The 22,082-nt window shown below is 51.1% G+C and overlaps 1 protein-coding gene and 1 long non-coding RNA gene across 2 annotated transcripts in view; both read left to right on the top strand.

Moving 5' to 3' along the window:
- LOC135078104 (uncharacterized) overlaps positions 1 to 22,082 on the top strand; it is a 41,138-nt gene that overhangs the window by 3,099 nt on the left and 15,957 nt on the right. The window contains exons 2-23 of the mRNA XM_063972682.1: positions 1,305 to 1,528; positions 3,164 to 3,331; positions 3,920 to 4,132; positions 5,181 to 5,364; positions 5,971 to 6,105; positions 6,701 to 6,825; positions 8,433 to 8,614; positions 8,942 to 9,114; positions 10,380 to 10,540; positions 10,663 to 10,830; positions 10,953 to 11,120; positions 11,243 to 11,410; positions 11,531 to 11,698; positions 11,859 to 11,984; positions 12,107 to 12,274; positions 12,633 to 12,865; positions 14,049 to 14,172; positions 15,090 to 15,231; positions 15,919 to 16,013; positions 16,364 to 16,469; positions 16,923 to 17,046; positions 19,007 to 19,107. Coding sequence (XP_063828752.1) covers positions 1,305 to 1,528; positions 3,164 to 3,331; positions 3,920 to 4,132; positions 5,181 to 5,364; positions 5,971 to 6,105; positions 6,701 to 6,825; positions 8,433 to 8,614; positions 8,942 to 9,114; positions 10,380 to 10,540; positions 10,663 to 10,830; positions 10,953 to 11,120; positions 11,243 to 11,410; positions 11,531 to 11,698; positions 11,859 to 11,984; positions 12,107 to 12,274; positions 12,633 to 12,865; positions 14,049 to 14,172; positions 15,090 to 15,231; positions 15,919 to 16,013; positions 16,364 to 16,469; positions 16,923 to 17,046; positions 19,007 to 19,107 — 3,456 coding nt within the window. The remainder of the gene's footprint in view (positions 1 to 1,304; positions 1,529 to 3,163; positions 3,332 to 3,919; positions 4,133 to 5,180; positions 5,365 to 5,970; positions 6,106 to 6,700; positions 6,826 to 8,432; positions 8,615 to 8,941; positions 9,115 to 10,379; positions 10,541 to 10,662; positions 10,831 to 10,952; positions 11,121 to 11,242; positions 11,411 to 11,530; positions 11,699 to 11,858; positions 11,985 to 12,106; positions 12,275 to 12,632; positions 12,866 to 14,048; positions 14,173 to 15,089; positions 15,232 to 15,918; positions 16,014 to 16,363; positions 16,470 to 16,922; positions 17,047 to 19,006; positions 19,108 to 22,082) is intronic.
- LOC135080158 (uncharacterized) lies at positions 9,285 to 10,053 on the top strand. Its single transcript, XR_010258956.1, has 2 exons — positions 9,285 to 9,405; positions 9,849 to 10,053. It is a non-coding gene; the product is annotated as an uncharacterized LOC135080158 (long non-coding RNA).

Raw genomic sequence — 22,082 nt, 5'->3', positions numbered from 1 at the left:
TTGTCTGAAGGTCCAAAAAAATTTTTTTTTACATTTTAGGCTTAATGTTTTAACACGAAAAAAGGAAGGCAAATCCAGCAAAGAATAGCATAAAGTTTGAAGTAGTAGAAATGGCTTTAGTTCTAATAACATCATCCTCTTACTAGGAAATTATTAACGATATTTCTTCAGCCATTTGGCTATTTATTCAGCCATAGTAGTAGACAAAATTAGTAGACAATTTTGTTGAATGTTTTTGTTGATGGTGTAGGGCAAAACACGCACTAGAGACCTGGCTTTAGTGCCTAAACTACACAAACAGACAACCAGCCTGACCATTACTTGTTTAAAGTATTACAATAATGATGAGGCATCTCATGTTTAATGTGACACCTCATGCACTCAAACAATGGCTCTCTTAAACTGGCGTGTAACTGTATGCTTTGTTTTGTTGCAGTACAGTAAAATGTATTACTGCATTCAAAGAGTTTGTACCATTTATGTATAGGAAGGAAGATATTATTATGTAGATTATAAGAATTAATAACTGGTTTACTTTCATTCCAATTTGAATAACTGGTCTATTCAATATTATAAGTGAGAGCAAGGGAAGTTGCAAAGATTCATTTAAAAGCTTGCATAGATTTAAAAATCAGAAATAAGAAAAATCACGTGACATGCGAAGGTCACGCGTGTTTGCGTGTATTCCCGCAGTCCCTCGCCATTTGTTCCCCACTGGCTGCCCGGGAAAAAAATTGCGATATCCGCCAATGGGGGACAGTGGGAATATGCCCTCGTTTGTATTTGAGGCACCCCCCGGTACTTGCTCGATCCTGTTTACAGTCTCATACAAATGTCTCTCCCAATGTTGTTATGTGAATCTTTCTTTATTATTCGTTTATTCGTTAGTTAGATGGTCGGTAATTTTTATGCTAAGGATTAAAATTCCTCTACATAAAGGTAGCCTTTCGAACTAAGCGTCACAGACGCAGCGTCTTTAGCTTTGGTCTTGTGCCACTAACGCCGCGTCACTAACTCGCTTCGAAAGGCTACCTATAAGACCAAAGCTAAAGACGCTGCGTCTGTGACGCTTAGTTCGAAAGGCTATCCTAAAGGTTCTAATAGCGTGCGCGCATGGGTGACTTTCTTGTCGTCGTGAAAGTCTATTCCGTGTTTCTTTTCTTTTACACCATTACAAAGAGAAAAAGATAGAGATACCGTCACAGTGACAAAAATAAATACGTGCGCGCGTGCTGTAATTAGGGAATTTACCAACTTTATATCAATTTGTGGGTAGATAAATAAAACAACTCTCTAATCTACAGGAAGCGACAGCCCTAGGCGAGCTCCTAGGATGGCTGCGCGACTCGCCGCACCTCGTCGCATTGTGCCTTCTCTTAGGAGAAGAGCACATGCCCCCATCGCTACCCGCGGCGCTTATATCCGGGCTCTATGGAAGCGCGCGCTCCACGTCAGATAGAACCCGGTTGCTGGGCGTGATCCGGTCGCTGATCAAACACCAGCTGGCGCCGTCTAACGATCCGAAAAAGTAAGTTATTTCCTACCAAAGACTATCGAAACAGCTCTAGGATGATTCTGCTACTCGAAGCGCTGCTATTCTCTTGGGAGAAGAGCATGCATATGCCCCCGTCGCTACCCGCGGCGCTCATATCCGGACTGTATGGAAGCGCGCGCTCCACGTCAGACAGAACCCGGTTGCTGGGCGTGATCCGGTCGCTGATCAAACACCAGCTGGCGCCGTCTAACGATCCGAAAAAGTAAGTTAGCTTAAGGATTCTTCTGCTACTCGAAGCGCTGCTATTCTCTTGGGAGAGGAGCACATGCCCCCATCGCTACCCGCGGCGCTCATATCCGGACTGTATGGAAGCGCGCGCTCCACGTCAGACAGAACCCGGTTGCTGGGCGTGATCCGGTCGCTGATCAAACACCAGCTGGCGCCGTCTAACGATCCAAAAAAGTAAGTTACCTCAAGGATGCTTCTGCTACTCGAAGCGCTGCTATTCTCTTGGGAGAGGAGCATATGCCCCCATCGCTACCCGTGGCGCTCATATCCGGGCTGTATGGAAGCGCGCGTTCTACGTCAGATAAGACCCGGTTGCTGGGCGTGATCCGGTCGCTGATCAAACACCAGCTGGCGCCGTCTAACGACCCGAAAAAGTAAGTTACCTCAAGGATGCTTCTGCAACTCGAAGCGGTAGTATTCTCCTAGGAGAAGAGCACATGCCCCCTGCGCTCACATCCCGGTTCTACGGTAGCGCGCTCTCCACGTCAGATAAGACCCGGTTGCTGGGCGTGATCCAGTCGCTGATTAAACACCAGCTGGCGCCGTCTAACGATCCGAAAAAGTAAGTTACTTCCTAGCAGATACTATTGAAACAGCTCTAGGATGCTTCTGCTACTCGAAGCGCTAGTATTCTCTTGGGAGAAGAGCACATGCCCCCTTCTCTACGTCTACGGTAGCGCGCGCTCCACATCTGATAGGATCCGGCTGCTGCGAAACGATCCGAAAAAGTCACTTTTTGCCAATGTTATTGATAAGTCTTAACATGTTTCTGATACTCGTCGTCAATTTTTTTCTTTGCGGAGAGAGGTCCAAACGATAAGATAAATATGCTACTCGTCTCTGTAAGTACTTAATACCTATGCCTCCTCTTAAACCAGGATCATAAGCTCCAATCTAAACCATCCTCAATCAATCCCCCTACCCGATTAAACACGTGTCATTCATTGCTGGACTGTGTGATAGCACTTTATTATCGTCAAAAGGTTGCTTCCTTACGCCGCATATATTTTACGCAACCATTCAACTTGTACCAATGCTTTGACCCAGCTCATATATGGTAGGGCAAGCTATATTTGGGACGTGTTCAAGTGCCCTAGAAAGGGCCTACGTACTGAATAAATGATTTGAAAATAACTTGAAAAAATCGAACTGTCTAAGGCGGGAATCCAACCCACGATTTTTTTTTTCGACTGTTTCATCCATTGTGATAGCGCGCTGCTACACCAGCGTAATCATGGTGGCTCCCCCTAAAATGTAGGTCTACTTAGACAGGCAAATGGAAGAGCAGTCGCCCGGCAAGCGAAAGGTTGTAGGTTAAATTTCCGCCTTAGGCAGATGCGACTCTTAAGTTTTAAGAACAATTGATTTGATTTGTTCCAGATTGTTCCGCACGGGCAAATGCGCACTATCGTCGCTATACGGCGTGTTCCGCGACAGTCACACGCCGGCGCGTCAGTTTCTTGCGGCGGCGCTGCAGGGCCCGGTCATGGCCGTGCTGTTGGAAGACGAGTTCTTCCTGGATGTTGACCCTGATAAGGCGATGGAGAGGTAATGTGGCCTTCAGTCTGAAGCTATATCTGATAGGATCATCCTCAGTAGACGCTACGCGGTATGCTCCGCCATAGTCCGCGCGGCAGTTGAATTTGGAAAAAGAAAATGCAGTTTCAATGGTAAACAACAGACGTGTGACGAGAAGTTAACCGAATAGATTATTCGCCTCAAATTATTCGCGAAGTGAAGTTCGTTTTTACACCATTGTATTTTGATAAACTCGATCGACTCCGTGAGAATGTATTGAAGCATTTGGTGTATTCTATTCTACTCTATACTTAGTTGTTTTGCATAAAATAGAAGGACTTTATTGTAGACATTTTATTTACTATTTAAATTTTGCAAGAGCTCTAAACATCCTACTAAGTGTACGCTTAACCAACTACTCTACAGGTCTACCGCTTAACTGAGTCAGTGCATGAGGTATGGGAGCGGCACGGGAGGGTATTTTTTTTGACACGTCAGATTTGTACCAGATTTGTATGCTCTGTCATGTCATAGTATGTCAATGTCACCCCTCTCGTGCCGGTCCTACACCTCAGGCATTGACATAGTTAAGTGATATACCTTAATTCTTCCTACCAGGTTCTCCCCATCAGACCGCCTCAAGAAGTTCGGGCAGACCAACAGCGCGGAGTACACGTCCAAAGTGGCCCGCTACCGCAAGTGGACTGTTCAATCGCTGTACAACCTGACCAGCAAGTTTATAGCCTCGCTGCGGGAGCACTGGCCCAATTTCCCGTCTACCATAGCTTGGATCGTGCAGCAGACTGTACACCTGCTCAAACAACATTCCAGGTATGTTTAGTCAACCATTTTCTTCGTTTGATTTTCAAGTCTTCTTGTTTTATTGATCCTTATTATGGCTATAGTCGGCGCGAGCGATAAGGATAGGTAGCTTGGGGTCATTGGACGAAATTCTACGTGCTCGGCGACCAGACTTAAGAGTTTTTTATTTTTATGCGGAATTAGGCGGTTATCACACTGCGCCGTGCTCCGCCGCGGAGCGCGGGGCGACAGATTTAATCATTGTATGCAAGTACCTCAGTTTGTATAGAAAACACGCGCGGCACTTCACACTGACAACGCGTCCGCGCGCGTGATTTTTTATATGAAAATCACGCGCTCCGCGGCGGAGCGCGGCGCAGTGTGATAACCGCCTTATACTTTCGACGTCCCTCCACGTAGTAAAAGGACATCGATTTTGGGTTCGATTTAAAGTGTATCCCACGTCTGTTAAATCATTTTGTGTATAACCTAAACAAAGTGGCAATCTTTATAATTGCTACAGGCTTAAATCAACCTGTCTGAAAATAATTAGATACCTCTTTCGAACGGCACATTAAGTCGTCAGTAGGTCCGCTTCAGCTATTTCAGACGCGTAAGGCGGCTCGTCAAGTTTGTCTAGAGGCCTAGAATGCGCGCCGCGATAAGCTTTTATCGCGTCATTTTATCGATTTATGCGATAGACCCATACATTTGTCGTCTAAAATTATCAATAAGATTTTATCACGGCGCGCTTCCTAGCCGGATTCTTACATCCCATACCATAGAAGAAAGAAGCCTAAAGTTTTACCAGAGTAAATACAAATGAGTAGGTCATCTTTATAGAAACGCCCGAGCGCGGTTTGTATGTGAGCGCGCCAATAAGTATGCGGCGCGCACGCACACACTGACAAAATTTAGCGTGGATTAGCGGGGAGTTGCGCCGGATTTTGTCAGTGTGTGCGTGCGCGCCGCATACGTATTGGCGCGCTCACATACAAACCACGCTCGGGCGTTTCTATGAAGATGACCTACTCATTTGTATTTACTCTGGTTTTACCGACTGAACTTGTCTGTCCAGAACAAGCGAGCGCGAGCTACACGCCATCTGCACGGATCTCGTGCTGCAGCACTTCATCTGCCCGGCGATCGTGAACCCGGAGACGCACGGCGTGGTGGACGTGCCCGTGTCCTACATCGCGCGGTTCAACCTCATCCAGATCGCGCAGATCGTGCAGATGCTGTGCCTCATGAGGTACCAGGAGGTACGTGATGCTGTCAGTTGTATTGGTGTTTGTGTGGTGTTATGTACTTGTTTTTTTTATCCACGAGGAAGCTATTGGCCTGTATCACACCTGATGGTAAGTGATGATCAGGCCGAAGGTGGAAGCGAGCCTAACCCGGAATCCTCAACTACGGAGAAACTGGCTATCTTACCTCTAACTGCCGGAACACAACAATGTTGTTAACATTGTTGTTATGGCGACAGACTTAGGTAAGATGGTGGTAGCTAAAGCCTGGTCCGTGAGCACGTAGAATTTTGTCCAATGACCCCAAGCTACCCATCCTTGTCGCTCGCGCGTAATTATATTGCTGTCGCGACTGTGCGACGCGCGCCCGCAGTGAGTGTGCGAGCGCGACAGGGTAGCTTGGGGTCATTGGACAAAATTCTACGTGCTCACGGACCAGGCTTTAGCCAGGCGGACTTAGACAAGCCCTACCACCAACCAAACCGAACAGAAAAATCTGCCCCCACTGGGAATCGAACCCGGGACCTCTGCGTCTGAAGCAGGTGGTCTTGCCACTAGACCACAGAGGCGGTACTTGGATAAATACAAGCGAGCGCGACCTGCACGGATCTCGTGCTGCAGCACTTCATCTGCCCGGCGATCGTGAACCCGGAGACGCACGGCGTGGTGGACGTGCCCGTGTCCTACATCGCGCGGTTCAACCTCATCCAGATCGCGCAGATCGTGCAGATGCTGTGCCTCATGAGGTACCAGGAGGTACGTGATGCTAGTTGTATTGGTGTTTGTGTGGTGTTATGTACTTGTTTTTTTATCCACAACGAGGAAGCTCTTGGCCGGTATATCACCTGATGGTAAGTAATGGCCAGGCGTAAGGTGGAATCCTCAACCACGGAGGAACTGGCTATCTTACCTCTAACTGCCGGAACACAACAATGCTGTTAACATTCTTGTTATGGCGACAGACTTAGGTAAGATGGTGGTAGCTAGCCAGGCGGACTTAGGGCTATATTTCAGTGGGACACTGGGACACCATGGCGGCGCAACCAGTCGCCGCTACCAAAAAAATGTATGCAGCTTTACGCAACCAAACGGACACCAGGTGAGTAACTCTCTATAGAGCTGTATACATTTTGTTGGTAGCCGGCAACTGGTTGCGCCGCCATGGTGTCCCGGTGAAATATAGCCCTTAGACAAGCCCTACCACCAACCAAACCGAACAGAAAAATCTGCCCCCGCTGGGAATCGCACCCGGGACCTCTGCGTCTGAAGCAGGTGGTCTTACCACTAGACCACAGAGGCGGTACTTGGATAAATACAAGCGAGCGCGATCTGCACGGAGCTCGTGCTGCAGCACTTCATCTGCCCGGCGATCGTGAACCCGGAGACGCACGGCGTGGTGGACGTGCCCGTGTCCTACATCGCGCGGTTCAACCTCATCCAGATCGCGCAGATCGTGCAGATGCTGTGCCTCATGAGGTACCAGGAGGTACGTGATGGACTTGGTAGCGTTTGTGTGGTGTTATGTACTTGTTTTTTTATCCACAACGAGGAAGCTCTTGGCCTGTATCTCACCTGATGGTAAGTGATGATCAAGCCGAAGGTGGAAGCGAGCTTCACCCGGAATCCTCAACCACGGGGGAACTGGCTATACCTCTAACTGCCGGAACACAACAATGCTGTTTACATTGTTGTTATGGCGACAGACTTAGGTAAGATGGTGGTAGCTAAAGCCTGGTCCGTGAGCACGTAGAATTTTGTCCAATGACCCCAAGCTACCCTGTCGCGCTCGCACACTCACTGCGGGCGCGCGTCGCACAGTCGCGACAGCAATATAATTACGCGCGAGCGATAAGGATGGGTAGCTTGGGGTCATTGGACAAAATTCTACGTGCTCACGGACCAGGCTTTAGCCAGGCGGACTTAGACAAGCCCTACCACCAACCAAACCGAACAGAAAAATCTGCCCCACTGGGAATCGAACCCGGGACCTCTGCGTCTGAAGCAGGTGGTCTTGCCACTAGACCACAGAGGCGGTACTTCGATAAATACAAGCGAGCGCGATCCGCACGGAGCTCGTGCTGCAGCACTTCATCTGCCCGGCGATCGTGAACCCGGAGACGCACGGCGTGGTGGACGTGCCCGTGTCCTACATCGCGCGGTTCAACCTCATCCAGATCGCGCAGATCGTGCAGATGCTGTGCCTCATGAGGTATCAGGAGGTACGTGGCGCTAGTTTTTGTAGCGTTTTAGTGGCGTTTGTGGTGTATTCTATAACAAAGTAAATTTGTAATGACTCAATTTAACAGAATAATTTTAGAGTATTCTTGACAGGTATTTATTTATTTATAGGAATGTGAGCCTAGGTATGGTTAGAGACTATCAAATTTATTGCAAAAGCTTATGATATTTTGTTGTCTTCTCTGTGACTACTTATTTTGTTTGATGTCCAATAAAGCCAAAGTGACCACGGCGCCTTTTTCATATTTTATGTCAGCTGTAAGCGTATACGCCCGCATAGTAAAGCACGTAGCCATAATGCCTCTCTTTGTACAATCAATGCGGCCTAGTCAATGGTCATATACCATAGCGCATCTGCCGCCACGGAATTACCGCGCAAAGGTCTGTCAATGAGGGCTATCGTTTTAGCGCTCACCAGTTGGCGCCACTGTAGAGTAAGGTCCTGTCACTTGCTAGTAGCGAAGACAGTGGCGCCAACTTGTGAGCGCTAAAGTGGTAGGAGGACTATCGCATTTGCACTCATCAGGATGGCGCCACTGTAGTAAGGTCCTGTCAATCGCCAGGGGTGCCAACTGTTAGGTATAAAAACGATAGCCCTCATTTCAACGTTACTATATCTTTATCAGGTGGAGGCGAAAGTCCGCGACGTGTACGCCAAATTCGAGCGTTCCTGCGTGTGGTCGCTGCTGGACGCAGTCGTGGGCGACACGTGCGCGCCCGCGCCCTCCGCGCCCGCGCCGCACTCCGCGCTGCGCACCGACGCGCTGCTGCACACCACCGTGGCGCTGTTCACTGCGCACGACGCGCACGAGCTGGTGAGTGCTGTGCGCCGGCCGCCCGCCGAGCGCTGTGCGCGCGGGCGCTGCTGGACCAGTCGTGGGCGACACGTGCGCGCCCGCGCCCTCCGCGCCCGCGCCGCACTCCGCGCTGCGCACCGACGCGCTGCTGCACACCACCGTGGCGCTGTTCACTGCGCACGACGCGCACGAGCTGGTGAGTGCTGTGCGCCGGCCGCCCGCCGAGCGCTGTGCGCGCGGGCGCTGCTGGACCAGTCGTGGGCGACACGTGCGCGCCCGCGCCCTCCGCGCCCGCGCCGCACTCCGCGCTGCGCACCGACGCGCTGCTGCACACCACCGTGGCGCTGTTCACTGCGCACGACGCGCACGAGCTGGTGAGTGCTGTGCGCCGGCCGCCCGCCGAGCGCTGTGCGCGCGGGCGCTGCTGGACCAGTCGTGGGCGACACGTGCGCGCCCGCGCCCTCCGCGCCCGCGCCGCACTCCGCGCTGCGCACCGACGCGCTGCTGCACACCACCGTGGCGCTGTTCACTGCGCACGACGCGCACGAGCTGGTGAGTGCTGTGCGCCGGCCGCCCGCCGAGCGCTGTGCGCGCGGGCGCTGCTGGACCAGTCGTGGGCGACACGTGCGCGCCCGCGCCCTCCGCGCCCGCGCCGCACTCCGCGCTGCGCACCGACGCGCTGCTGCACACCACCGTGGCGCTGTTCACTGCGCACGACGCGCACGAGCTGGTGAGTGCTGTGCGCCGGCCGCCCGCCGAGCGCTGTGCGCGCGGGCGCTGCTGGACCAGTCGTGGGCGACACGTGCGCGCCCGCGCCCTCCGCGCCCGCGCCGCACTCCGCGCTGCGCACCGACGCGCTGCTGCACACCACCGTGGCGCTGTTCACTGCGCACGACGCGCACGAGCTGGTGAGTGCTGTGCGCCGCACGCCTGCCGAGCGCTGTGCGTGCGGGCGCTGCGCACCGACGCGCTGCTGCACACCACCGTGGCGCTGTTCACTGCGCACGACGCGCACGAGCTGGTGAGTGCTGTGCGCCGGCCGCCCGCCGAGCGCTGTGCGCGCGGGCGCTGCTGGACCATTCGTGGGCGACACGACTGCTGGCATAGATAGCGGTGCACACCTGCTGACATAGCGGGAGGTCTATATCCAGCGGCGTACTCAAAAACATGCAAGCATATCTATAATAATAGTCACCCAACAGCGACATGGCGTATCAGGGACCAGGACCTTGAAAAATAACCGATAGATACGCTAATGCTCAAAAGCCCTGAACTCGGCCTTCTCAACGGCATACATGACCAGCCTATTGTATGAAAGTATACTATACAATGTCGATTTATGAGACAGCGCAAGTACATTAACTGCTGCAGATGCGTAAAAAAATGTTCTCAAATATCCTTTTCTAGCTTTTGCAGATATCACTTTTCAATGACACCCTTTAAAGTTGATTTTTACATTTCTAGATAATGTTTCTGAGGCGGATATCGTCGAAACTAAACAACAACACCCCAAGTTTGACCGCGGATGAACAACCTAATGGAAATGTGTCTGAAGCTGCTGGGTCAAGGTATGAATATATCCTTGTGTCCGATACTTATATTGAATGTATTATATTGAATGTATTCACAAACATTTACTAGTGTAAAATAAATAATCATAGCGAGTGGACGTATCGTTTCTTACATCCCTGCCTTCATACAAATTTGAACCATAACTCAAGACACCTTGTTTTATTAATGGTGTTGATTTTTTTTCTATTCCTGTGACTATAATATTCCGTCATGCTAGTATGTTTGTAATTTTTTTAGCTTGAAAAGAAATTATGTAACTTGACAAACGACTAAGGCTGAGTTGCACCACCTAACTTTGACCGTAACTATAACGATAACCGGTGTTTTTTGTATGGAGTATAACAGATTTTTGACGTTTGTCAAAATTAAAATAAGATGGTGCAACCCAGCCTTAGTAGAATGAATTATATCTGTGTTCACAAGTATTCAAAACATTTTAGTGGCGAGTCGAGTCCCGAGCACGGCGCGCCATGGTCTGAGGCTTGCGCTGCCCGCGTGGCCGCGCTGCTTCAGACGCTAGAGCCGAACTACCGCAGCCGCCTGCACGACCTGCTGCGGAAGATGCCCGACCTCAGCAACTACCGGTGAGTCGCGGCAGCAGGTCAGTCCCAGGAGCTATCCAGGAGGCGTGCGCTGCCCGCTGGCCGCGCTGCTTCAGACGCTAGAGCCGAACTACCGCAGCCGCCTGCACGACCTGCTGCGGAAGATGCCCGACCTCAGCAACTACCGGTGAGTCGCGGCAGCAGGTCAGTCCCAGGAGCTATCCAGGAGGCGTGCGCTGCCCGCTGGCCGCGCTGCTTCAGACGCTAGAGCCGAACTACCGCAGCCGCCTGCACGACCTGCTGCGGAAGATGCCCGACCTCAGCAACTACCGGTGAGTCGCGGCAGCAGGTCAGTCCCAGGAGCTATCCAGGAGGCGTGCGCTGCCCGCTGGCCGCGCTGCTTCAGACGCTAGAGCCGAACTACCGCAGCCGCCTGCACGACCTGCTGCGGAAGATGCCCGACCTCAGCAACTACCGGTGAGTCGCGGCAGCAGGTCAGTCCCAGGAGCTATCCAGGAGGCGTGCGCTGCCCGCCGGCCGCGCTGCTTCAGACGCTAGAGCCGAACTACCGCAGCCGCCTGCACGACCTGCTGCGGAAGATGCCCGACCTCAGCAACTACCGGTGAGTCGCGGCAGCAGGTCAGTCCCAGGAGCTATCCAGGAGGCGTGCGCTGCCCGCTGGCCGCGCTGCTTCAGACTCTAGAGCCGAACTACCGCAGCCGCCTGCACGACCTGCTGCGGAAGATGCCCGACCTCAGCAACTACCGGTGAGTCGCGGCAGCAGGTCAGTCCCAGGAGCTATCCAGGAGGCGTGCGCTGCCCGCCGGCCGCGCTGCTTCAGACTCTAAAGCCGAACTACCGCAGCCGCCTGCACGACCTGCTGCGGAAGATGCCCGACCTCAGCAACTACCGGTGAGTCGCGGCAGCAGGTCAGTCCCAGGAGCTATCCAGGAGGCGTGCGCTGCCCGCCGGCCGCGCTGCTTCAGACTAGAGCCGAACTACCGCAGCCGCCTGCACGACCTGCTGCGGAAGATGCCCGACCTCAGCAACTACCGGTGAGTCGCGGCAGCAGGTCAGTCCCAGGAGCTATCCAGGAGGCGTGCGCTGCCCGCTGGCCGCGCTGCTTCAGACGCTAGAGCCGAACTACCGCAGCCGCCTGCACGACCTGCTGCGGAAGATGCCCGACCTCAGCAACTACCGGTGAGTCGCGGCAGCAGGTCAGTCTCAGGAGCTATCCAGGAGGCGTGCGCTGCCCGCCGGCCGCGCTGCTTCAGACTAGAGCCGAACTACCGCAGCCGCCTGCACGACCTGCTGCGGAAGATGCCCGACCTCAGCAACTACCGGTGAGTCGCGGCAGCAGGTCAGTCTCAGGAGCTATCCAGGAGGCGTGCGCTGCCCGCCGGCCGCGCTGCTTCAGACTAGAGCCGAACTACCGCAGCCGCCTGCACGACCTGCTGCGGAAGATGCCCGACCTCAGCAACTACCGGTGAGTCGCGGCAGCAGGTCAGTCCCAGGAGCTATCCAGGAGGCGTGCGCTGCCCGCTGGCCGCGCTGCTTCAGACGCTAGAGCCGAACTACCGCAGCCGCCTGCACGACCTGCTGCGGAAGATGCCCGACCTCAGCAACTACCGGTGAGTCGCGGCAGCAGGTCAGTCCCAGGAGCTATCCAGGAGGCGTGCGCTGCCCGCTGGCCGCGCTGCTTCAGACGCTAGAGCCGAACTACCGCAGCCGCCTGCACGACCTGCTGCGGAAGATGCCCGACCTCAGCAACTACCGGTGAGTCGCGGCAGCAGCTGTCCCCACAGCAGGAGCTATCCAGCACATTGTTCGGGACTATTCCCACCTCTTATTCCCACCGCTGCAACTCCTGTGTAACCAGGATCTACAGCTTGACCGCCAATAAAAACCCAATCAGTGAAGGTCAAGCTTGTCATTAGACCCGCAACGAAATTAATCGGAAGAACATAGGAGGAATTCGAAGTTAATCAGATAACAGGTGACAAAATAAACTACTACACACTGTGGCGGTTGGGTTGCAGCTTGTGTTTCTGTCAAAAATACAAGTACACTTACAGTATATAAATGTACAAATTACGTAAAATCTATGTTACTAACGTAACTCTTTTTTTCAAAGGCCAACGACCACCCCGCCAGAGCCGAAAGAGGTTATCATCGAGAATGGCTACGGCAAGCGCGGGATACTGGCCAAAGTGCCGAAGCCGCGGCTACCGCGGTCCAGTTCAGCGGCCGCGCTGACAACTGACAGTGCGCCTGTCAACGGCAGCGTAGACAAGACTGACAGTTCGCTAGACCATCCTGAGGTGCTGATCATACGCCTGGCTAACGTGGAGGAGCATGATTATGTTGGTGAGTGAACGTGTATCGATTGAACTTAGGGGTCGCTGACAACTGGCAGTACGCCTATCAACGGCAGCGTGGACAAGACTGACAGCTCGCTAGATCATCCAGAGGTGCTGATCATACGCCTGGCTAATGTGGAGGAGCACGACTATGTCGGTGAGTAGACAATACATCGTTTAAACTAAGTAGGGTGCGCTCACAACTGACAGTACGCCTGTCAACGGCAGCGTGGACAAGACTGACAGCTCGCTAGACCATCCTGAAGTGCTGATCATACGCCTGGCTAATGTGGAAGAGCACGATTATGTCGGTGAATGGACAATACATCGTTTGAACTAAGTAGGGTGCGCTCACAACTGACAGTACGCCTGTCAACGGCAGCGTGGACAAGACTGACAGCTCGCTAGACCATCCTGAAGTGCTGATCATACGGCTGGCTAATGTGGAGGAGCATGACTATGTTGGTGAGTGGACAATACATCGTTGGAACTAAGTAGGGGGCGCTGATAACTGACAGTACGCCTGTCAACGGTAGCGTGGACAAGACTGACAGTTCGCTAGACCATCCTGAAGTGCTGATCATACGGCTGGCTAATGTGGAGGAGCATGATTATGTCGGTAAGTGATCAGTATATCGTTGGAACTAAGTAGGGGGCGCTGAAAACTGACATTACACCTGTCAAATGTAGCTTGGTCAAGACTAACAGTTCCCTAGACCATCTTGAATGCTGATCATACTCCTGGCTAACGAAGTCGATTGAAGTGTGTTTTATGTAATGTTAACCGTGCTGACATCTGACAGCGCGCTTGTCAATGGCGATACAGTATGTAGTCAACGTGAGATAAGTTCATGACACCCAAAGTAGCCAAAAAGCTCGCAACACGTCTTGTTACAATATTGGAAGAAGGTTGTGTTGTCAACTTTTTGGCGACGCTGCTGTATGAGCGAGATTGCACACATGACTGTATTATACTGATTCAAAGTGCAGTTTACTGATTTAAAACTTCCTTGTAGAACTACATAATTATGTTATCGCCGAAATTAAACGTATACGATAAAACGGATCGTGTTCGTGTGTTAATGTGCTCTGAATGGACAAATAAGTTTTCATAATCTATTTGTTTATATCCTAGCATACTTCTTTAAACCTTACTCCTTTAGCCTTAAAGTTCATAAATGTTTGCACAGGGATGGTCCCCGAGTCGAAAGTTCTGGAGTGCTACTACGGCGGGTCGGAGGCGGGCGACGCCGACGACGCCGCGTCGGCGCTGGCGGCGCCCGGGCCCGGCGCGCCCGTGCAGAAGCGGACACGGTATGAATATAGCTTATCTTGAATAGATATATATATCTTTGCTACAGCAACAGAGGTGGACCGTCAACCTCATAATGGTAGCAGGAAGACGCTGGATGCAATAAATGATTTGGTTTGATTTGCAGGCCGCTACCAAGCGGCTATGGTCAACCATTATTAAAATCACTGGAGGAGGCCTATTTTCAGCAGTGGACGTCCTATGGCTGAAATGATGATGATGAGATTATCTTTGTTAGCATAGGAATATTTATCTAAAATTTTGATAAGGGTATGCATTTTTTAACAACTTATCATGACTTGACTCTTATCTTGATCTCAAATTCAAATTATTAGCTTGTTTTAAGGAATTTACTATTTACGCCCCAATGTAGCTTCGGGATAACAAATCAGCTGTGGTAGATACTGTCAATCACGGTTGTCAGCCTCTTGTTTCAACCTAAGGGCCTACGATAAAACCTGCTCCGTTCCGGTGCACGCAGCGGAGCGTTCAGGGTGTATGCTAAGGCTGGTTTTAGTGTTACGCGCACCGTCCGGTGCGGACCCGCTCCGCACGGCCAATCTGTATGAACTTCTAGGGAGCGTTTTAGAGTAATGCGGTCCGGAGGAACCGCTCCGCTCCCTAGCAGTTCATACAGATCGGCTGTGCGGAGCGATCCGCACTGACAGTCCGCGTGACACTAAAACTTACGCGGGGGCCCGCTCCGCAAGTTCGACGCCTAGTTATAAACGGAATCCGGCGTGTACCATACCCCCGTCGCGCATGTTTAAAGCGCACCACATTGCGCTATTCGATACAGACACGTGTGGGGACGCTCGCACGTATCGTAGTGGAGGTCCAAAAGAAGATATTATGATATACAGCCTGCCTATTAGTTGAAAATCTTGCACTCCAATTAATTTGTGATGAATTTCGTTAGATTCTCGGTGTCCCACGACGAGGTATCGCTGGGCAACACGTCGGACAACCTGGAGGCGGTGTCGGAGGCGGCGTCCAACCACAGCGTCACCTCCAGCCTCGAGCTTGAGACCGAGGACCAGAACGACAACCTGTCCGACATGGTAAGCGTTAGGTTCAACCGAATTCCACCCACTGCTGGACAATTTGCACCACCGGTCTTTCGATGCACGCATAAAAATGCTTCGAGAGACCGTGCGGAAACGGAGATCGTATAATATTTTAAACGTTTGGTTTTTTTTTACTATAAATAAATTATCACTATTACGGGTTTGGCAACAAAACACTTTTATAAAAGTAAAGAAGCGAAGCGGCACAGGGCCGGTCTTTGTGGAAATCCTTGGGGGAGGCCTTTGTCCAGCAGTGGACGTCTTTAGGCTGAAACGAACGAACAAACGAACGAAACAAGTATCTCTTCAGTGTCCGCTACCATGAATCGTACAATCGAGTTGAAACGACGGAGATCGTACTTTGTGATGTTCCTGGAGAAAGGCTTACCTTGGATTGCCATTTCCTGGTGGTGATGGGTATACAACCCAACTGAAGTAGTCACAACCCTGCCCGCCTATTCAGAGTAGCATTTCATTATTTATTTTTCGATTAATTGAACAACGTGTTAATTAATTAGAAAAAAGGCTGGGTTGCACCATCTTACTTTAACTTTGACAAACGTCAATATTCTGTTAAAAATCACCGGTTATCGATATCATTATAGTTACGGTCAAAGTTAGGTGGTGCAACTCAGCCTAAGAAATACATTTATCACAAAGATATTAACTTTTCTGTCACAGGTATCGGCAAATGTGAGCGGGCGAGGCAGTCCTAACATCTCGGGCCGCGAGACTCCTTCGTCCCAAGTCACTGATGGCGATGCTCCGCCTAGGAGGTAAATATTATGGGTGATTGATTTCTACAGGAAGAAAAGTGAATGAATTGATTACTGATATCTGTGTGAGAGATCAAGAATCTACAAGAGCTGTGATTGAGTGAACATCGATCACCAAAGATGATAAAAATTGCACTCGCTTTGTTTTTAAAGACGACACAAACAAACATTGGGATATACTCAATACTTTATTGCATTTCACAGTGTATTATTATTATTAGTATTATTTACATGTAATAGATTCTATTTTGCAACAAAATAAATAATATAAGCTGAAATAATAGTTTGCAAAAAAACTGTGAATGTGATGAATAATATTATCAGCTATAAGTAACTGTTTTTACTTGTAGGTTGCCACAAAACGCGCCCGTGAATCAGCCGAGCAGCGCTCAGGCGAAGATGATGAAGCAGACGCGCAACGACATCGATGATAAGTTCTGCAAGTTCGAGATCAAGGTAAGATCATAGACGTTGAGAGATCAGTGATTTAGAATGCTCTGTGCCACTCCTTAGGTCGCTGCCTCGAATTTCGCGGGCAGCGGGGCGGCGCATGAGTGGCAGGATTATTTGCATATAATAAAATATACTGGCCCTCGAAAACAGCGGCGCATGGTTAGACCTGGATTCCACCAATCAGATTTCATTCTGTCAATTTCATTTAATCTGAAAGACATCTGATTGGTTGTACAAAACATTTCTCCGCTGCGCTCCGCCTTATAATTTTGTTCGCGAAATTCGAATCACCTTGACACAACACAACGACACTGTAGTGTCGCGCGATTTACTCGCTGGTTTCGCGAACTCGTCTGCGTCAGTTCTACGTACTATGTGTCCTGCCTCGCTGCCCCTAAAATTCGAGGCAGCGGCCTGATGTCTATATTTTGTTTAATCATCATTTATGTCACACAGAAGCTGCTGGAAGGCGACGAGACGATCAGCATAATGTCGGACACGTGGAGCACCGACGTGTTAGCTTCCGACTCCGAGACCATCGGCGACTCCTGCGACCACACGCAGCTGCAGCACAACCAGAGTAAGATATAGCTAAGTCCACTGCTGGACAAAGGCCTCCAAGGATTTCCATAACGACCGGTCCTGAGCTGCCCGCATCCAGGTCCTTCCTGCTAGATAGCCCTTGGCGAAGGTAGCCCTTCACCAGATCGTCGGTCCACCTATTGGGAGGCCTGCCCATGCTTCGTCTTCCGACCCCCAATGGCCATCATCTCTATGAGCTATGTGCCCCGCCCACTGCCACTTGATTTTAATTCTGCGGGCTATATCGGTTACTTTGGTTTTCCTGCGGATCTCCTCATTTCTGATTCAATCACGCAGGAAAACTCCGAGCATAGCCCGCTCCATCACCCTTTGGATGACCTTGAGCCTTCTTATAAGGCCTATAGTAAGCGACCACGTTTCAGATCTAGTGTCTGTCTTGAGATTTAGTCTCCACTGCAGGAAAACGACCCTCTCTAATTTACCAGACAAATCTAAGATTTGCCTATACTCCTCATGCTGGCCAGCAACAGGTTGGGGAGGTTATGATTCATCATCAATTCAATTTCAATTTGTATAGGAAAATTAGGTGGACATTAAAATTCACACAATCTGCAATTCAATTAAAATAAAATTAATCTAATTTAACCCTAAAAGGATGATGGGCATATTGGGCGTTAAACCAACAGAAACAAAAAGTATACTAAATTAAAGCTTAATACTAGTACTTCATTTCATAGTATGACAACAATCCTGAAATACGCGGGGATACGGAGATAGAGGTCGTTGAATATGCAAAGTTTCCATAGTATTTCACATCACATTAGGGTAATAAAAATAGTATTAGGTCAATTAGATTGCTTTTATCGATCATATTGAGAGTATCGTATCATATCTTACTATCGATTCTATCGATTTAGTAAGTATGTGTACCAAATAAATCATAATCGATTATTCGATTGAAATAATCGATTATATTTCTGAAAATAAGGAATTGAATTAACAATCAAATGATAGTAATGATGGTAATCAATAAAATCGATTAATCGAATTGTTAATCGATAAATCGTTATTTGGCAATATCGATTAATAATCGATCCGTGATCGATTATGCGACAACACTACAACTTAACTGGTAGAAATCCCATTGAAACATGACTGTGTTTATGTCATTTCTCTAAATGGTACCTAGGTATGGTCCTACGCTTATAATGTAGAACATGGTTTAAATATACCATTTGTTGGCCCCACTCCTGAACTGTTGAACATAATAATGAATAAATAACTTAATGTATTTAAAATGTAAGTAGATAAGTATATTACTTAATTAATAATATTTTTTGTTTGCGCAATAAAGCACCTATTACTATTACATATTATGTCAATTTCCAAGCAAACCCGGGAGTTTTTGATAGTTATTTATATGAAAATATATTTCTGATATTAAGTCCTAACAAATAATAGTAGTTACATTTCTGTTGGTTTTACGCCCAGATTCCATAGAAAAGTGCCCATCATCCTTTCATTTCACATAAGTGTCAGATTAAATAAATAAATAAAATTATTACACAATACATAATGTCAAAATTAATAAAAATACAATTAAAATAGAATAAATAAATCCAATCTAACCCTAAAATCATCATCATCATCTCAGCCATAGGACGTCCACTGCTGAACATAGGCCTCCCCCAATTCTTTCCATGTTGCCCGGTTGGTAGCGGCCTGCGTCCAGCACCTTCCAGCTACCTTTATGATGTCGTCGGTCCACCTTGTGGGTGGACGTCCCACGCTGCGTTTTCCGGTTATGATTGATATAAAAAAATAGCCATAAGTGTACATTGATACTTGTCTTTTTAGGTGTGAACGCGAACAATACAAATGCGCCGGACGCGTCCGAGACGGCCAGCGAGTCGGCCTGGAGCATGGACGTGCTGGCGTCCGACAGCGACCGCAACACCGAGGTACCTTATTCACTTGCAATAAGGCTCATTCTAGAGCGACCGCGGACAACACAAACGCGCCGGACGCGTCCGAGACGGCCAGCGAGTCGGCCTGGAGCATGGACGTGCTGGCGTCCGACAGCGACCGCAACACCGAGGTACCTTATTCACTTGCAATAAGGCTCATTCTAGAGCGACCGCGGACAACACAAACGCGCCGGACGCGTCCGAGACGGCCAGCGAGTCGGCCTGGAGCATGGACGTGCTGGCGTCCGACAGCGACCGCAACACCGAGGTACCTTATTCACTTGCAATAAGGCTCATTCTAGAGCGACCGCGGACAACACAAACGCGCCGGACGCGTCCGAGACGGCCAGCGAGTCGGCCTGGAGCATGGACGTGCTGGCGTCCGACAGCGACCGCAACACCGAGGTACCTTATTCACTTGCAATAAGGCTCATTCTAGAGCGACCGCGGACAACACAAACGCGCCGGACGCGTCCGAGACGGCCAGCGAGTCGGCCTGGAGCATGGACGTGCTGGCGTCCGACAGCGACCGCAACACCGAGGTACCTTATTCACTTGCAATAAGGCTCATTCTAGAGCGACCGCGGACAACACAAACGCGCCGGACGCGTCCGAGACGGCCAGCGAGTCGGCCTGGAGCATGGACGTGCTGGCGTCCGACAGCGACCGCAACACCGAGGTACCTTATTCACTTGCAATAAGGCTCATTCTAGAGCGACCGCGGACAACACAAACGCGCCGGACGCGTCCGAGACGGCCAGCGAGTCGGCCTGGAGCATGGACGTGCTGGCGTCCGACAGCGACCGCAACACCGAGGTACCTTATTCACTTGCAATAAGGCTCATTCTAGAGCGACCGCGGACAACACAAACGCGCCGGACGCGTCCGAGACGGCCAGCGAGTCGGCCTGGAGCATGGACGTGCTGGCGTCCGACAGCGACCGCAACACCGAGGTACCTTATTCACTTGCAATAAGGCTCATTCTAGAGCGACCGCGGACAACACAAACGCGCCGGACGCGTCCGAGACGGCCAGCGAGTCGGCCTGGAGCATGGACGTGCTGGCGTCCGACAGCGACCGCAACACCGAGGTACCTTATTCACTTGCAATAAGGCTCATTCTAGAGCGACCGCGGACAACACAAACGCGCCGGACGCGTCCGAGACGGCCAGCGAGTCGGCCTGGAGCATGGACGTGCTGGCGTCCGACAGCGACCGCAACACCGAGGTACCTTATTCACTTGCAATAAGGCTCATTCTAGAGCGACCGCGGACAACACAAACGCGCCGGACGCGTCCGAGACGGCCAGCGAGTCGGCCTGGAGCATGGACGTGCTGGCGTCCGACAGCGACCGCAACACCGAGGTACCTTATTCACTTGCAATAAGGCTCATTCTAGAGCGACCGCGGACAACACAAACGCGCCGGACGCGTCCGAGACGGCCAGCGAGTCGGCCTGGAGCATGGACGTGCTGGCGTCCGACAGCGACCGCAACACCGAGGTACCTTATTCACTTGCAATAAGGCTCATTCTAGAGCGACCGCGGACAACACAAACGCGCCGGACGCGTCCGAGACGGCCAGCGAGTCGGCCTGGAGCATGGACGTGCTGGCGTCCGACAGCGACCGCAACACCGAGGTACCTTATTCACTTGCAATAAGGCTCATTCTAGAGCGACCGCGGACAACACAAACGCGCCGGACGCGTCCGAGACGGCCAGCGAGTCGGCCTGGAGCATGGACGTGCTGGCGTCCGACAGCGACCGCAACACCGAGGTACCTTATTCACTTGCAATAAGGCTCATTCTAGAGCGACCGCGGACAACACAAACGCGCCGGACGCGTCCGAGACGGCCAGCGAGTCGGCCTGGAGCATGGACGTGCTGGCGTCCGACAGCGACCGCAACACCGAGGTACCTTATTCACTTGCAATAAGGCTCATTCTAGAGCGACCGCGGACAACACAAACGCGCCGGACGCGTCCGAGACGGCCAGCGAGTCGGCCTGGAGCATGGACGTGCTGGCGTCCGACAGCGACCGCAACACCGAGGTACCTTATTCACTTGCAATAAGGCTCATTCTATAGCGACCGCGGACAACACAAACGCGCCGGACGCGTCCGAGACGGCCAGCGAGTCGGCCTGGAGCATGGACGTGCTGGCGTCCGACAGCGACCGCAACACCGAGGTACCTTATCCACTTGCAATAAGGATCATTTTAGAGCAGTGGTTCTTAACCTTTAAGTCACGAGGGACCGTTTTACCAAATTTCTGTCTTGTCAGGGACCATTTTTTTTTTTTTTCAAAATTTCTCGCCCACTGTGCGCTCTTTGCATTGTGTTGACTCGACTTATCACGTCACGTCACTTGTTTATTGCGATGTCTTCGTGGACCACTTGGAATGCCTCCAGGGACCACCAGTGGTCCGCGGACCACCGGTTAAGAACCACTGTTCTAGAGCGACCGTGAACAATACAAACGCGCCGGACGCGTCCGAGACGGCCAGCGAGTCGGCCTGGAGCATGGACGTGCTGGCGTCCGACAGCGACCGCAACACCGAGGTACCTTATTCACTTGCAATAAGGCTCATTCTAGAGCGACCGCGGACAACACAAACGCGCCGGACGCGTCCGAGACGGCCAGCGAGTCGGCCTGGAGCATGGACGTGCTGGCGTCCGACAGCGACCGCAACACCGAGGTACCTTATTCACTTGCAATAAGGTTAATTTTAGAGTGACGAACAACAGGAACGCGCCGGCTACAAAATGATCAGCTAATGTATAGATAGTCTGATACGCTATCGACTGTACTGACTGGCTTTGGAGCGGAAGTGTGACAGTTACGAGATAATTAATACCAGTAATCAATTCAGTGGGGGCGTTTGGCGGAAAAAAGGGCTTGTAAGCAAAATGGCGACCGCTACAGCAGGTTTCGGCGAGGACACGTTTGCAAACTTCAATACTGTGAGGTATTTCATTCATTTTTTAGGAGTGACATCATAATGGCAGCGCTTACCGCTTAGGCCTCAGCCTCGAGTTTAGCGGGGCGGGAGCGGCGGCGGCGCGGGAGCGGCAGGATCTTATGCATAAAATCAAATAGACCGGTTCT

Source organism: Ostrinia nubilalis, chromosome 2 (assembly GCF_963855985.1).
Source record: "Ostrinia nubilalis chromosome 2, ilOstNubi1.1, whole genome shotgun sequence".
Lineage (NCBI taxonomy): Eukaryota > Metazoa > Arthropoda > Insecta > Lepidoptera > Crambidae > Ostrinia > Ostrinia nubilalis.
This window is presented reverse-complemented; position numbering and strand designations above follow the sequence as displayed.